Consider the following 17,860-nt stretch of genomic DNA (forward strand, 5'->3'; position numbering starts at 1 on the left):
TTGACTTCAGCTAACTGTGAAAAAACTCTTTTAGTCTCTTGGACAGAAAATAATTTGACTAGAGGATAAAATTCAAGGCAGAATTAATAAATTTTTTAACTTGTCTGGAACTTTTCTGTGTGGATTTTTTTCCTCCTTGGGTTTTCTAAAGCCTCAGAAGCCTCAAAGAACAATGTGCTAACATTAAGGTGAGGCTTACCTGGAGGGGACTGAATGCTCAGTGTGGCATTGGCACAGCAGAACAGAAAGCCGTCAGCAGCAAGAACTGAGTCAGAGGAGCAGCAATGTCCTTCTCATAATATGGTATTGGTTTTGTTTCCCACACTGGAAGAAAAATGTTAAAAACATCTTCCATGAAAGTTGAAAAAGAATGGAATCAATATTGTTAGCTTTTACTAACAACTTAAACATGCATGTATTTCAGACCCTTTGAATGCTGCTGGGTAACAAGGTGATGTGGCAGTGAGGAAGGCAAATGTGTTTCTCCTGTTTTCAAGTAGCAGTAAACCTGCAAAAACATGAATTCTTTGTTACAAGGTCTGATCAGACCTCAGCATGGATAAGTCAGGAAACAGCCATGATCACTTTTCTGGAGGTGCTTAAAATACTGAGTTGGTTGTTTGACTTTAGTTTTGATGACTCTGTGATTTTCAAGATTTTGGAAGATGTAGGCCAACTGAAAAATTTCAGGAGAATTTTCTATTAGCTGAAAGTATTTTATGCCTTTCCCATTGTGTTGTTTATTAAGTAGTTTAGCTTGCTTTTGAAAGTGGAGCCTGGTATATCATTCACTTTGAGGGTTTTTATATAAAAGTGCTTTGCTTTATGAATATAATTTAATCATTTGTAATGAGGAGTGGAAAATGGATGAACAAGCTCCTCTCTGAAAAATCACGTTTGAAATTTCTGGGTAATGATCTGAACGGTCTGAAATCATTTATTCCCAAGACATATCACTGTTTTGCAGAATATTCAAACTACTGTAATCAAAATTAAACTATGCCCTAGGCATGAGGATTATTTTTTCCCAAAAAAAGAAAGCTTTGGATCACATTAAACCAGTAATTCAGAGTGATAGGACTCTGTTAATTGAATTCTACATCTTGGCTGAATGTATTCTTCACTGTTTATTATTATCTACTAAAAATTTTTAGTTTAATTAGGGTAGGTAAGAAACAATACTCAGTATATTGCAGTGTATTCAGTGCAACAAAAAAGTTCCCTTTTCTTTCAAGGTTTTTCTTGCAGAAAATAATCTCCTTAAGAAATGCTAAGATAATTTTAATCAATGCTTAGAGGTTAGACTTGCAGTCCACATTTTTATAGCTAAATGTTACACAAAACTTTGCATCACATTAATGTTCAACAGTGTACTTAATAGGGTATTGAAATTCAGCCTTAAAAGTGAGCTTTGTGTCAAAATCCACCTAATGAACAATTACAATATCACTTACAGAAAATAAGCTTTGGTTTACCTTTTGGATCCTATCCTATTGTGGAAGGACAAGGACATTGCTGCTATTGTAATTTTTTGAGTGTTATTTTTAATTGTGCATTCTGTTTTAATAGGGTGTGTTCTGATATAAATAACAAGGATCACTCCATGGGTAGCAGAAGGATATTTACATGATGTCTTGTCTGCTTGCAAACACATTCATGGCCAAGGTGTACATAACAGACATGTGCACATACATTGCTGCTACTAACTTTGCAAGTACCATTTTGCTCAGTTGAATTCCAGATTTTAATGCTCAGAAAAACTTAAAAATATGTTTAATTTTACTGTGGATCTTGGACATGATGTCAACATTTAATTTGTTTACTAAGAAATTAAGAAACTTATCTATGCAAATATGTTGTGGGCAGCTAATGTAAGGGTAAAGAAATGACTGAAATTTATAATATGTAGATCATTCTTTTAAGGAGTATAATGAGCAAGGCAGCAGTAGGATGTCTGTTACGAACTGATTGCTGAAATGAGTAATTCTTATTGAAGAATTTTTTGTTATTGCCAGGGATGTGACTATCTCTAGAAATGTTACTTTTAGTTTCATTGTTTTCACAGTAATGGTGCTTTACAGTGTCAAGTCAGAATAATTTTTTTCTAGCCCTTCTGTTCTGGTAATTCATTTGGGAATATGTATTTGTGTTTGGAACCATTGCGCTGCTTCTAAAGTTCCTAAATATTTCACAGTTTTGCCTGTTACTGATCTTCTGAGACTGCATAACTTTGTAGGTTTCTTCTTCAGTTTCTGTAGTCTTCGTAAACTGGTTCATCTTTAAAAAAGAAAAAGAAAGCACAATTCTTCTGTGAGTGACAATTATTGACATTGTAGTCTTCTATTAATGTGTGTGGTGAAACAATTCATGTGAGCTAGCCAGTTAGTAAATACATTCTGAGGAATTTGGTGATACTTCCATTGCATTTCTCTTGAGCGTCTCTCCCTTCTCCTCATGTTCCTCTGTCTCAAATTTTATGCATAAGAGCATCATAATCTTTAGGAGCTTTCTTTAGAGACTTGATTGCTAGAGGTGAAGGTCAACTGACTTCTACTACTGAAGCATTTAGGGTCATGCTACTTCTGCAAATGAAGTCACTATGTGAAAGGTAAAAAGTATTTATTTTTCTAGTTTTTTCTAAGGGTTGTGCATTCTTTATTATAATTCACTAGAAAGTGTCTAGGAATACTGTGTATTGACAGAATTAATAACAAACTGGAAGAGACTGATAGCAGTAGTTTATCATTAGGGACAGACCTTTCCTCATCAAGGTGACACCCAGTTTTGTAAGCTTACTTTTGCCTTTCCAGAGCCTGACATATAAACTGTCAAGAGACAGGGCAAATAATGCAGTCTCACTAAGCAAGGCATCAGTAGGAATAGGACTCTTGGCAGTTGTAAATACTGAAATGTTTTTGTGCACAGACAGAAACACAGTGTGAGAACTGCATGACGTGTGGCAACATCCCAAGATTTATCAAGCCTGTCTGTACTAATGGAAGTTGTTGTGTGTGCTATGCTGTACAGATGGTTTTACACTTTCTGATGGGTTTTACAATTCAAGTATTTTTTTGTACTGGTTTTTTTTCCTACTTCCAAAGTTCTATTGCCCCGTCCTGTAATGCCCTCTAAAAAGATCAAAGCTGTTTAAACCAAACAAACAGCTTATTCATATGCTGTCATTGAGTCACTGGGGCTAAATCAACAATGTATTTTTGCACATGATGTATATTGTCAGGTCAACAAGGGAGAAAATAAGAAAGTGAATTTGATAGAATTTGTTCTAGGTTTGTCTCAGGTTTGCATCTAAGAAGGCTGAGTACACACTCAGGACAGTAGCCAGGGGAAGCAATTCCATCTGTTGGGCACTTGTGAGGCCACAGCTGAGCTGTTGTATTTTGGTCTCCTTTGGAGCAAGAAAGACGCTGACATATTTGAAACCAGCTCAGCGCAGGATCACCAGCAAGATCAGGGATTGAACATGAGACTTGGGGAGAAAGGGTTAGTGAACTCATGGGATGAGAGTGAGTGTAGACAGGACTACATCCTACCTTCTTGAAAGGCCACAGTAAGAAAAGAAGTAGTAATGGACATTAAATGGTCATGAGGAAGATTCTGTTAAGATATTAGAGACCTTTTTTTGCACTACAAGTGTGGTCAAGCACTGAGACAGATGCCCAAAGACTTGTGAAATATTCATCCTTGCAGATGCACAAAAATTGGTTTGGCTCTGAGCAACCAGAGACAACTTTAAATTTAAGCCAAATGCCAGTATGGCCCTACTTTGAGTGACAGTGAACCAGTGACCTCCAGAAATCTTTCCAACCTAAATTGTTCTGTGGCCCTCATTAAATTGTAATCTAGAAAAATAAAAGAAAGTTGAAGTGTTCAATACAAATTGGTTTTTAACATCATCAATCATTGCCTAGAGTATGAAAAGCCATGAGAATTCTTGAAAATTTCAGTTATGCCCTCTGGTCTTTGTTGAAGTGGTATAATGCCTCTTCAGCACAGTTTACTTTGGTTTAAATTTCTGAAGATTTTCACATGCATATATAATCCAAAGGTCATTTGAAGACAGCTCAGGACTTGAAAAGCGTGTGGAAAGGTGTGGGAAGAAGTTGGTGCTGGAGAAGTCTTCTGAATGCCAGGCAAGGTGCCTGCTAAAAGTAGGAGTGGGAATGCCTGTGCCCACAGTCAGAGCTGGGAGCAGCTTGAGCTTACTCATTTGGCTTTCCACTCCCTGTCTCAATTGACCCTGTGTGGCTTGGAGTATCCAGAGTTGCTGTGGGTTCTCTTGCAATAGAGATGCTTGTTCTGTCAGGTGGAGTTTGTGCTGCTGTGTAAGTAAGTGGTAAATTTAGCATTGAAGTAGTATTCTAAGGTTAAATTCATATTATGAAGTTATTATAATTCATATTATGAGAGTGAACATTTATTGCTGCTTATTCACAATATATTAACTAAGATGTCGCTTTCATTTTTAAGTATTCACTTATTTCATGGCACAGTAAATTTTTCCTTTTCAATGACTGATTCCAATAAGTGCATTTGACAAGTATGGTTCTAGTAAATAACGCAGTCTTTGGTATTATCTACATTTTTGTAATGCCATTTGAAATGGACTCTCCAAAGTTAGCTCATCTTCTGTAAAGTCCATATAGGTGAAAGTACTCAGTTTCAAGTTAAGTAGAAAGGAAATAATCAGTCTTGCATTTAGCAGTCCTTCCTCAATTTGTTTTTTTTCACTTGGATAGAGGAAGAATAAAAGCAAAGGGCATTTGTTATCTAGCAAAACTCAGAAGCTATTTCACATGAAAGCATAATGAGTGTGACAGGCTACAAATAGCATTGAACATGAATCTTTTACAGAAGAAAGGAGAAATGTCCTTTGGTATATTTACTTCAATCAACCCTAATAAGGCTTGTTTTATGTGTTTTATGCATCCGCCATCATAATTATAAATCCTTGACATTTTAGCACTAGCATTTATATCTGCCAGGGAAGCTACCCGAAGTCAACCCTCAAGGAATGTCTGTATTGTACTATGGATCTCCATAACAGCTCTCAAGTAGTTACTAAGTGGCTTAAAAAATTACATCTCAGTCAAGCTTGAAGGGCTCATCAAACTTTGCCACAAATATCAACGTTAAGTACCCAATCAGCTGCATTGTTTGAAGTACAGTCACGTGTGCCCACGAAGGAATAGGTTGGACAGGAAGAAGAATTATAGAAGGGCTTATCAATCAGCCAATGTATTTTTTTTAATGACCTTTCAAAAACTCCTTTTCCTTCTTCCTGAAGTAGCTGGGGTCTTGAGCTGGGCCTGACAGCTGCTAGGCATGCTGCTTCTCTTCCTATTTAATATTTTTTTGTATTCTTGGAAACTTTTCAGAGCAGAGACTACCAGTGTTTGTATGTGTCTGGTAGGATTCTGTTCTTGGCTGCTTTTGGACAGTACCAAAAAAATCTGAATAACAAGGATAGGAAAAGTGTCAGGTGGTCTTTGGGAAGACACTTTGGTGTATGGTTTTTTGGCATGTAGGTAAACAAGATGAGCTAATCACCATAGCTTTTATGTAATGTATCTGTAATTTGTTTTCATATATAGGTGTGAAGGAAGGCTTGCCATATGGTGTGTATATTGGTATTTTTCCTTGACAGCCTTTATTTTAAGTTTAAGGAATTCCAAGGCATACTATTATGCAAGAGTTTAATTTCAAACACTCATCAGTATATACCACAAGACTACCTTGAAAGAATATTGAAGAAAGGTTGTAGAGCTCCAGGAAAGTTTAAAATTAAAAAATTAAATAATGCTTTCATCCATTTTGAGGTACCCTAATTACCTTAGTTTTATGTTGCACTGTTACCAGGCTTTCATCTTTTAACCATTTGAACAGGATTCTTTCATAAGTAATATATAAAATCTGATTTTACATTAATTGGTTTGTGGAGTGAGGCAACTTTCAGTGTCTTTGTGAATACTTTTTTCTTTTTTTGGTTCAACATATGGTACACTTTGCTCTCAGCTCTCATTCTTGTTTCAATGTAAAGTCTTCTTGTCCCCTTGTGGGAATAAGTTAAAAGTATAGCTCATCGAAGTTCTGATTTTAAAAATTATTTTTAGATGTTATTTTGAACATTCCTGTGTTCTGGTATCAGTGTGTCACATACAGAGACCCTGTGTATCTTTGTATCTCTTTGTTACCTATGCAGAGGAAAAAAATGCAAGATTAGTCCCACAGATCCCAAATTGAGGGGCCAGAGAACAAAGTAATGTGGTCAGCCCTGTGGCAAACATCAGTTTCTGCTGTAGCTTAAGCCATCACATCTCCTTATGCCATGAAGCTCAATGAAATAGTCACTGAGCTTTTCATTCATTCCTGACAGCTCTTTGTTAAAATTCAGTACTTTCTGTGAAAAGTCTTTTGCTAATGAGCCCAAAAAAGGGGGTATTTTTTAGCCACATTATTTTATGAGCAACTGAGAACCACTCACACAGGAGCACTGGCCGTCAGAAGTAAAGATATGGTTAAAAGAAGTCTTTTCTTCCTATATGGGTACTTGAAATCATGGACAGAGTAGCTGAACAGGAAACAAACATGTCTGGAATAAATCCACAATTTTACTGCATCTGGTTGTCCCTAAGTGAGAGAAGAATCTAGATAAAGTGAATGTGGAAAAAAGAAATTTGGAGGAAAAATCTCCATCCAACTTGAATTAAAAATTTAATAGAAGCTGAACATTTAATTGCTTTTTGTTTTTGAGTATGTAATTTCAGCTGTTGAAAATTGTATCTTTTCAATCATGTACCAATGCTAGCCTATGACAGAGAACTTCTCTTAGTGATTTTATCCTGACAGTAATTGAAAGCTGATTAATTTAATTGCAAACAAGCTTGTATTTTGCCATTTCTTCCTTAGTACTTCGTGTAAATGCCTGTACTTCGTGTTTGGGGTCAGAAGGGAAGCAGTGGTGTCTATTTTCTAATTCAGTACAGAAAAGCTAGTAAAATATACAGGTTTTAACCTCATTAACAATAATCTAGTTGTCAAAAGTGCAGTTTGAAGAGAAATAATTATGAAACCTTTCATTTAAATTGGTGTATAGGGCAGTGCAAAGTCAGCTGTTTCTCACTTAAGAAACAAGTGCCTTAAATCGCTGCTGTTTGTTCAAAGGTGAGGATGTTTTTCTTTAGAGTTCTAGAACTCCATGAAGTTATGTTTAATTAAGTTTAATTAGTGAGGACTGAAACAAAACTGTTGCAGTATTAATTTGGAAGGAGTTTTGATGCCTCTTGTGTGTGTGGCGTCCCTCCCCACGCCCAGGGAGGCATGGCTGCAGTGTGCCTTTGCTGGATCTTAATCCAATGAGTGTGCTGGGGAATGGAGTCACGTAATTTGTAGGTAATCTTGTTTTACTTTTCTGCAAGCTTTGCAATTGAAATATCAGTAAAGTATTGGAAGAGCTCCACCATAGGTCATCATAGAGAATTAAAATTTGGCTGTATCATTTGGCCTTGTAATAAGATACTACAAAAAATGCTAATAAAGTGGAAGTGTTCAGTTTTGCTGCCTTGTGTTGTGACTGCGTCAGTTTTGGTAGACAGAGTTCAGTAAACAAAAATGATGGATAAGTACTAAATTTTGCTAATTTATGGATTTTCTAGGTAACTGGTAGGATATTAATAGATATTGCAATAACAATAATAATGATTGTAAAACCATTTCACCTATATACAAATACATATATATCTTTCACAATAAGTATTCACGTTCCTTAAATAACTTCTAAAAACTAGATGCCTGACTACAACAAGTGTACAAAATTGTACAAATTGCTCAATTTATAAATGTCTACGGTAATATTTTGATGTGTTAAGAAAACCCCAATCAGCTGACTTTCTGAATTCTCAATATTTGAAAATATTGAACTGGTAAAGAATAAACTAGTGTTGCCAACAGTGGTGTTGTTTTATTGATATGTTTGTGGGGATTTCTTAATGCGTCCTGAAATTCTTTTCAATCAGAAGATTTTGGTAGTCTGTTCCAATTAAAGAATTTTCCGTACTGGAAATGAGAAGTCAATTATGAGAATTATTTTTGAGTTGTTAATTTACATAATCTTAATTGTATTAATTCCCTTTGAAAGGCTGAAGCAGATATTTGTAATACTTTGGTTAGCAGGGTATTTGTGTTAGAATTGCTACTGATAAGATGCTGCTGCCACTGTGGTCCTGAGGAGTTCTCTCCCAAATAAACATTTTGGAAAACAAAGTTTATTTCACTGGAGAGGAAAGGCATCACATCTTTGCTATCTCCACAGGCAGTACTGTAGGATCTCCTTTCCACAATCTGTAAAAAAATGGGAGTTTATATTGTGTTACTTAATTACTGGTGTGTTCCATACTGTAAAGAAATAGGTTTTCATAGGTTATTTTTTTAATCTGTCAAAATACTGCCTGTGGGTTTCTCTCAGAAGTCACTTAGAGAATGTCAGCAGTAAGAGGCTTCCTGTTTTCAGGCAGATGTTGGGCCTATGTGGTCTGGCTCGTGTGGAATCTTCTTCCATCCAGCTGTATTGCCAGGCTGGCTTGCAGCTGTGCCCTGTCTGCTCATGCTCAGAGTGTGGAAATAGAGTGCTGATGTGCGTACAATTGGGAGGGGGCGTAGTGTTGTCATCTCTTCTCATGCCGCTGCTGCAGGAGTTGGGAGGAGAGGAGCCAGCGTGTCTCCATGTGCTGAACCTTCTTGTCTGGTGAACAAGAGTGGCAGGTACCTCAAGGGGCAGAGCTGACAGAAGCGAGTCACATCGAGTCTCGTGTTTGTGATCCTTCTGTACAAGGCAAAGATCCGGGGCTTTACCCACACTCGGGCGCTGTGATTTCTGCCCCTCAGCCTGCCTGTACCTGGCTCATTCCTGAGCAGGTGCTGAGGAAGGTGTTTGACTTGTAACCTCAGCTCTTGGGCAGTGGCACCCAGTGCTAGGGCAGGTGTTTTAGGGACCCTCGGTGACATGAGGATATTGTCATTGCAATCAAAACTTTGACCCGGGTCCTCCGCAGGGTGGGGTGGGCACCACTGATGCCCTTGGCTTGCGCAGGGCCTTTGAATGCAGGACTCCCTCAGCCCTCGGGGCAGCACCCAGCCACCTGAGTCCCTGCTCTGAGGGGCTCTTCAAAAGGAGCCGTGGGGACGTGGTCACCCAGCCTGGGGAAGTGACAGGTGACCGTGGTGAGGAGCAGGAGCAGCCTTGCTGGGAGTGCAGGGAAATGACCATGCTGTAGCCATGATGCAGTTTGTCTCTCAGGGCTGGCGGGTGGGTAAGGTGTCTGCCATATCTCACAGCGTCAGGAGTCTGTGACCTGACTTGCCTGTTAAAATAATTTTATATTATTATTTCTGCACAAGATTCACTTGAAGTTTAGAGGACTGAGGAAAGGTGTGGTGCTTAGAAACGACAGTATGCAATGGTATGTGGCTGCTGCCCTGGTCTCTGTGACCAGTGGAAAATACTTGCAGAAAGCACGTAGAAGTAGAGTGATTCTAGCATCAGTTTGTCCTGGTTTGCCCTTCTGGTTTATACTACTACATGTTTTGGATGTTTCTAAGACTGAGGTAGTGCTTTTACCTATCCATTTAACTGTGGTGTTTGCCATTACTTTGTCCATTTTTTTTTTTTTTAACCAATTCCTACTTTTCACGTCTACAGGATCCTGGGGCAGTAAGTATAGAATATTCCAAAGTAATATAGCAGCCAATATGATTTCTATGGTATGAAACCAAGGGGAAACTCAGCTTAGTCTGGTTGTGGAATTCAGTTGTTCCCATCAAATCACAACCGAGTTCCATTTAGTCCATTCTGCATTGTGGATGCTCAAATGAACTTTGTATCCTGCTATTACCTAAAGTGCTTGCAGTGCCATAGTCCTACACAATCTCCAATTTCCTTATCATTAGTAGCAGCCTCCTTTGCAGAAATTAAATTTCCACAGCAAAAGTGAGACTGAGAAAGCAAACCTTTTGGTGTACAATGTTGGAACTTACTGAATCAGAATGAGCTGCCATAATAGCAGGAACATGAATAGTCATTTTAGGAACAAATGAAAGAATAAGATGGGGATTTTGATTTGTTTCTTCTTGGTACTGGAGAAAATTGCTGTGATCTGTTCGTATCTGGATCTCAGCCTTTTTGGCTATGTGTAATTTTGGGACATAACTAATGCAATGTGAACACTTGGGTACTTTACATGTTATGCAGGAATAAACTACAGAGAGAGTTGACCTTGATACTGGAGTGAATCTTCTATATGCTCTGGACAAGTAAAAAGCAAATTGTGTGTTGTAAAAACATAGTTGTATGGCCATGGAAAAGAAACAGGCTCCACACTGAAAAAGAGAGCAAGTTTTCTACCTAATTATTTAAGGGGTTTTGTGTATCTCTGAAATGTGTCTTGGTAAATATGAGCTGACACATTTCTAGCAACCAAATTATAAATGAGTGGAAGACCTGAAAATGTCAGTTTCTTCCTTTTAGAAGCACTTCAGGATTTTTCTTTCCTTTTCCTTCATACATTCATTTCTTCCCTTGGGCAAATGAGTTTGCTTAAACGTTTGTTTCAGTATACTGTTTTTCATAGGATATAATTGTTGACACTTCCTGGAAGTGTCAGAGGAGATTTGATGTACTTATAAATTCAAAAGAGAGAGCATATGTATATCTTAAAATAACAGAGAGAGGGAGATAAAAAGTAGTAAATCAATCCTTTAAACTTGTTTCTTGTGTATATCTTGATGTTGCCTAACCAGTTGTGTGTGTTGTGGTATTTTTCATGATTAGCTGGGAAAACAATAGGCCAATCTGAAGGAGTGCAGAAAGAGTAAAATAAATGAGCACCTTAGGCAAAGTGTTTGCCATTTAAATGGCACAAGAACTATGTCATGTCAGGTTGTGGGATAGGGAAGACACTTGAACTGCTACTCTTACCTCTTTTGCTTTTGGAGAGGACTCTGGAGGGCCAAGCATCCCAGAGGTGAAAACCTCATATCTTCTATTTCATCTTAATTGTATTTTAGTTTGTTTTCCCAGAGCTGTAACGTGCTTAACTGTTTTCCTGGAACTTTAATACGATTTACACCTAGCTACATGTGTGTGAGTCACTTCTTGATGAGGCTGCATAATCACAGTCTGATCACTTTATATTAGTAAAGACCAAAAGGATAATCTTTGTTGAAGATTAGGTTAACAGAGGCAAAAAATAATTATTCTGGTGGTTTTTATCATTTTCATGGCCACACAGAGTCATGGTGTGACCTTGGACAGCAGACTTTGGAGCCTTCCCATGTGCCTGGAGTGGTGTAAGAGACAGTGACTGACTGGCAGTTCTCAGAAACTTGTATCTGGTCCAGGCTTGCAGGGGAGGATGGGAGGAAGGGACAGATATGTGGTGGGTAGAGAAGTGCTGGTTTTATATGTGTGTGTGTGTGTGTGTGTGTGTGTGTGTGTGCTGCGCTGGACCATGAAACTCATCCTTACAGAGACACAGGTTGGACAGCTAGGGAGACCTCATGCTCTGTCATTGTGCTGGATGGATCTTGTCCTTGGAATGTAGTTTTTATGTTCTTAAAAATAAAATGTGCATATGCTTGCTCAGTGCAGCTTCTGTGGTTGTGTTACCTTTGTGCAGTATGCCAGTCAGTAGCACTAAAATTTTTTAGATTTAATAACACCCTCTACCCCCAAGAGTTAAATGCTGTTCTGTGTTTCTAAACATGCTCATCTCTAAGTGTTTTGAAATAATGTAAAATGCACACTAATGGTAGCATGCTACCTCTGAGAAATGTGTGTCAGCACAGGGCAGTGCTGAAGCATATAGTTAAGTCATATTGAAGTCAATGTATCTAAACGCAAATGCCTGTGCTTTCTGGAATCTGTGTGTTTGTTGTTAGCTCTTCTGAAATAAGATCATTAATTTTGTACTTTAAAGAAAGTATAAGCTTTTGGGTTTTTTTTTAAAGAGTGAAGTTTGGAAATACTTTATTTATAAACTACATTATCTTTTGTTTTGATAGCTGATTGCCATTTATGATGAACAAGAAACTCCCCGTAAGATTGATGGCACCAATGGGAATTTGACAGACAGAAATAGCCCAGACTCCTTTGAGACAGAGGTAGCAACTCAGCTGGCTGCCTTTCAGCCCATTGGTGAGATTGAAGTGACTCCTTCTGCCCTAAAACTGGGTATGTATATCTTGTATGGTATTTTCTTTCATTTTTCTTTTTCTCTATGTGTCTATATGTAATCTATATGTCTATATGTAATCCAATTTTATATATTTTAAGATTTTTTTTTTTTAGCATCCCATTGGTTGTCTTGCAGTTCAGTGAGGGGCACTGAGAGGAAGCCATATGGGGAGTGTCTGAGGTCACTTGGTTGGTTCAGCTGGGAAAAGGGGAGACTGAGGGAGACCTCATTGTGGTCTAAAGCTTTCTTGTGGGGGGACATGGACGGCCAGGCACTGATCTCTCTGGTGGTCAGTGACAGGACCCAAGGGAATGACATGAAGCTGAGTCAGGAGAGGTTTAAGTTGGATATTAGAAAAAGGTTCTTCACCCAGAGGGTGATTGGGAACTTGAACACGTCCCCCAGCACCAAGCCTGACTTTCAGAAGCATTTGAACAATTCTCCTTAGCACTCTTGGGGATGTCCTGTGCTGGACTAGGAGTTGCTGACAATCTATTATAGTATTCTGAAAGAGCACAAGATGAAACCTTTGCTAAGTATTTTCAAATACCACAGTCATTGGAAAAAAAACCAAAAACCAACAGGGTCTGTTTTGAGGAACCTGGGTTCAATGAGTGTAAAACTTGCTATGTGCAAGTACTTTTACCAGTTAGCTAGTGCCCTGTTTTGGGTGTGGGAGGTGGGAAGAAGGTTATGCTGGTTGCAAACAGTTCGGCTCTTTGCCTTTGAAGAAGTTGCACAACTGGGCCTGCTTGCCTTTCTGACTTTCAAGTGAGCAGACTGTGATTAGGAAAGGCTGCTGCTTAATTCCCTCTTACATCAGAGGGTACTGCATGAACTGCTGCAACTCCGGTGCCTTCTGTTGTTCAAGTGTGCCTGGATGGCCAGGAGTTCAGACTGGTTTCCAGTTATAAACAACTGGAGTCTTGTATGTTGCACACAAAGCAGTTTGGAAAACTTTCTTGGATTAAGAGTAGGCTGAGCTGTCACCCAAGTACTGGATACAGAAACTTTCAAAACTAGATTGAAGGTGAGTGCTGTGACTGCCTGCCGATAAAGCAAATGAATATTGCTCAGGAGAGCCTGCTCTGCATCTTGCCAGTGCCCAGCTCAGCCCACGTTCCTGAGCACTGCTGGCAGTCTCCAAATGCTGTGCAATAAAATCTGAGTGCAAGCAGCTGGGGAAAGGGTAGAAGTACTATCTCTGGTTGTGCTACTCTCATGGAGTAGTCTGATTACTGCTTGAGAAATGGAATGTTCACTTGTCTATTTTAATTACATTTTTAAAGGAAAAGGCTAATTAAAAAAAGCAGTGAGCTAAAATAAAATTTCAACCAAAGTTCACTGGATGAAGATGTGTAACTTAACTTCTAACAGAAGACTCTGCTCATTTTTGTGCCTACTGTAGAAAATTCTAAAATTCAAGCTGCATGAAAATTTTTAGAGTAAAATTCATGTTAATGGATCGTATGGTTTTTTTTCCATATTCTAAAACTGAGGAATCTTTTCCCATATTTAATGGGAAGTTCTCATAACTTCACATAAAAATCTTGAGACAAGACTTATTATTGACATAACTTGTATGTATTTGTCTGTGTTTGGTAAGCATGATATATAGAATAGCTTGTAGCTCAAGGTTCAGTGGTTAAAAGTTTTGCCACTTAATTTTTTGCATATTTTTAAATTGTGCTGTTACCACCACATTTTAGCATGTTTTAGAAAGTAGAGATTGTTCTCCAAGTACCTCTGAGCACTACTTAAAAGAAAAGTATTAAGTCTCAAGTACTGTTGTTACATAAGTTGAGGTTTGTAGAGAGGAGTACTTCGGCTTTACACAATTTCATTTAAGGCAGTTAAGTGCTCAAGCTCTTGAGCTCATCAGTAAGCTACCACATAGTTAATTTGCTAGTGTTTATGAAATCCTAGAAGATGAAATATAATGTGGAAAGAGCAGTCAAGGTTCTATTTTTGTTTCCAGTGCAATACTAACATATATTTGAAGTAAAAATGGTGCTTGCTTCTTAAAAGAAGAGATCATAAATGTAGTGGGTTTGTCTCCTCAGTTCTGTTTCAGATTATTTTATTTTACAGGGTAAATGAAAGTTTTTTTACCTGTTTGTCCTGTAACTTAGCTTGTACTCTGTAATGTAATTGTTTTCTCTTCTGGATTTTACTTCATGGTTTACAATTCTTTGGACCTAATTTTTGCCTTTGTCTTTTGTGTACAAGTGCCTGGTCCTTTAATTATGTGACTATTTCCATCAGAGGCAAATTGAAAAGTAAATGAAGAAATAGAAGGACAATTTGGTTGCATCAATATCATTGATGCATGAACCACAGTAGTCTGGCTTCCTGTCTAATTATTGAATTGACTCCAACTTGCTAGCAGAAATAAATAATATTAATTTATAAATCTATTCTTATTTTGGAAGCAAGGATGTGATTGAATATATATGTAGGGAAAAAGTGTTGCTTTCCATGGTAGAGCTGTGCTTCAAGGATTATGATATACTTACCTTTCTGAATATTTTTCCAGAATGCTTTTAGGAGGGAAATGCATTGTTATATGAACTGTCAGATTGTGGACCAATTTTGCCTGTTAATTTCTGTTGGATGTTTTATATTTTACGAAATCAGATCAATGTTTTTGTGTAAAAACAACGTCTGGCTAATGATCTGCTTGTGTAATACTTAGTGCTTGGTGCTTAATGAGCACATGAAACTAAATGCTACTATTGTCAGTGTGAGAGAATTGCCACTGGATTAGAACAGACACATGAGATACTGCCTTAAAACATTTGTGTCTTTTATAATTTGTATATGTGACCTAGTTAGGTTAACTGTATATTATACCAAATCTTAAAGCCCTTCCTGTTTAGATAGAGATGGCAATAATTTTACTTTTTCATATTTTTATTGTATGGTTACTTCTTTGAGGCTGTTTTTCTGTTTGTTATTCTAGAATAGTAATCTGCTTGACTGTCTGAAATCATGGATTTTCCATCATGTAGTTGGTTACCCTTTATTTTTCCTTTTATCATCTGTAACTCTGAAAGTAAGCCAAACTAAAAACACTCTTATATTTGACTCAAAACCTAAAAAACCCTTATATTTTACATTACTTTCATATACTGGCAAAAATTTAGAGCAAAAAATTAAGTTTAATTTACTTGATATCAAATTACTTTCTTAGTATGTATTTCCTTAAAACAGTTCAGGAAATTATTCAGCTATTTGTTTTCTTTTCCCTGAAATAAATACTGCTCTACTTTTAAAGCCAGCTCTGTTCCCAAACAAGTGCAATTGTGGGTTCTTATATTTAGTTTAAGAAAAATGCAGGAAGACTTCAAGTGTTCATGAACATGGCATCTTCTGCATCCATAACATGAGGTGAGGGGCAAACAGATTTAAGTGCCTCCCTCCCTGCCACACATCACTGGATTATCAGGTGCTGTTGCTGACAGTGTCTTTTAATAGTGAAAAAGCGAAAATCCAAATTTGGCAGAATCTGCACTCGGGTAAAAGAAAACATTTCATGCTGCACTACAAATGGTATAAAGCACCTGCTAATATATATGACAAAATTTAGAGAAGCACACAACTGTTTAATGTGTTCAGGCAGCTGTTTGAAACAGGGAAGAAATTGATCTACTGATTTTGTTTTTTCTCTAGCTATGAGAGCATTGAGACAGTTGCTAAGATGGCAGCAGAATTTGTCTCGTATTATTGTTTCTTGTGAGCTGAATTTCCCAGAGTACAATAGTGATGTGGCCATGACAACAGTTTTCAAAGAATGGTACAGGCAACTAAATGCTGAAATAGTTGATGTACATTTGAAAAATGTATTGGAGATAAACTTCAACATCTCTAACCCCAAATACCATTGCAAATTCTTCACTGTCTTTTTTTGGTACCATGTTTCCCAGTTATAAAACTGTGTATAGACAAAACCCCGCAATGAACAGTGAAATCACAGCGTGTTGAATGCTTTGTATCTGCATGACTTCAGCCCATGGTGAGTGTAAGGTAACACACATCCCAGGGAAAGAGATTATGGCCCTCATAAACTGCCTGGTAATTTTCTGTGCACCTGTAAGCGTGCCAGTAGTGCTCCTGTTTCCCTTTTGCACCTCATAGTTTACTGTTGTTTTCTAGTGGTTTTCCCCACATGGTGGGTCATGGAACAGGAAGGGGGGACTTATTTTCATTATGTCAATTTGTTTTTTCCTTTTCAGTCCATATGGGCAGGAAGGAGAGAGCACTAATTTATTTATGGAGGATCCGTTTTATGGACAAGTCACTCTGAGCTGGAAATGCCCTTGTGACTGGCTCAGGGTTTGGTGGTAAATGATGGTTGAGTACACACAAAATTAGTTGCTGCTTTTGTCTTTCTTATCTTAGTCAGGATTTTGTCCAGAAGAAGACGTGCAGGATTCAAAGATGCTTGTTGATTTTGAATACTAAGGTATGGAAAAGTAAGGTTAAAGTAGGCATCTCCATGATTTTTTTTGGGTCTGTTGCTTTATTTATTTTTTTTCCCTTGATTTGGGAATTGGTTTGAAGAATCTGAAGCTGTTTTCTGAGTACTGTCTAGAAGCAGAGACAGTTAAATTACTTTGTTGGTTATTACAATAAAATTATGCTCTTAAAACCTTAACTAGTTACTAAACGAGTTACTAAACTACTAACTGGTTACTAAACTAGTCACTTCATTTAAAGTTGAGTTTACATAGAGAAATAGTTCCTTATAACAGTTATTGATAGCAGGTTAAAAAATACTTGTAAACTGCAGGAGTTAACTCCTCCCTTTGCAAGCTTTCACTGTTGAATAGGGCAGTGTCTTGATTTTGCCATTGAAAGGTCTACCTTCAGTATTTCAAATTTTGCATTATTTTGTTTTATATTTAGATTTTCTCCTTTTATATGTACATGTCTGCACATCTGATCAGTGTTCTAGGCAAGTGGAAGACTTAGGTGAAAATAATGGTTGGAATGACTGATTACAGTCTCTCTCCTAAAATAAGCTTACGAATGGTAATGGTGGTTGGAGTTAAAGCTGCATGCAGGCACTTTTGCCTATGAGCAGTCAGTTCTTTTGGTTCTGGACATTTAATTTAGTATCTTCTCAGTGAACATTTTTTCCCCTGAAGACAGAGATTTCTGGGACTGTTTCAATCCTCAGTAGGGCTAGTTAGTACAGGATAATAAGAATAGTAGCCTAGAAGGTTTTCATTGTCCATTTTTGATGCAGTTGGTGGTGTTCTGGCTATGTCTTTTTGACATTTAGGAAAGAATACTTAGCACTCTTATGGAATTGCCTTGAAGGTGCTTCAGACAGAGAATATACTCAATTAGTTTAATGTATTCCTGTGGTTTTGGGGTTTTTCTAGTTTAAATTGAGCTTCATGGGATTGTTCAAAACACTTTGATTTGCCCTATGTGTTTGGGTTGCTAAGTCTGTCAGCAGAGGTGCTTTCATTGGCAGTGTCTTAGTTTTGAAGTCTAAGGGAATTGAAGGGAAGGTTTCTTCCATGAGTTTTTAGAAGTTTCTGCCCTGATAGGCCTGACAGGGATTAAATTGTTACCTCCAGGGTACGGATGTTGACAATTTC

The 17,860-nt window shown here is 37.7% G+C and overlaps 1 protein-coding gene across 2 annotated transcripts in view; it reads left to right on the forward strand.

The window, feature by feature from the left end:
- The window catches only part of PARD3B (par-3 family cell polarity regulator beta), a 383,490-nt gene that overhangs the window by 102,549 nt on the left and 263,081 nt on the right, over positions 1-17,860 (forward strand). For both annotated transcript variants that reach the window (XM_084209781.1, XM_084209782.1), the window contains exon 3: positions 12,076-12,244. In XM_084209781.1, the coding sequence (XP_084065907.1) occupies positions 12,076-12,244 (169 nt within the window). The remainder of the gene's footprint in view (positions 1-12,075; positions 12,245-17,860) is intronic.

The sequence above is a fragment of the Fringilla coelebs genome (assembly GCF_963513975.1).
Source record: "Fringilla coelebs genome assembly, chromosome: 7".
In the NCBI taxonomy this organism is placed as follows: domain Eukaryota; kingdom Metazoa; phylum Chordata; class Aves; order Passeriformes; family Fringillidae; genus Fringilla; species Fringilla coelebs.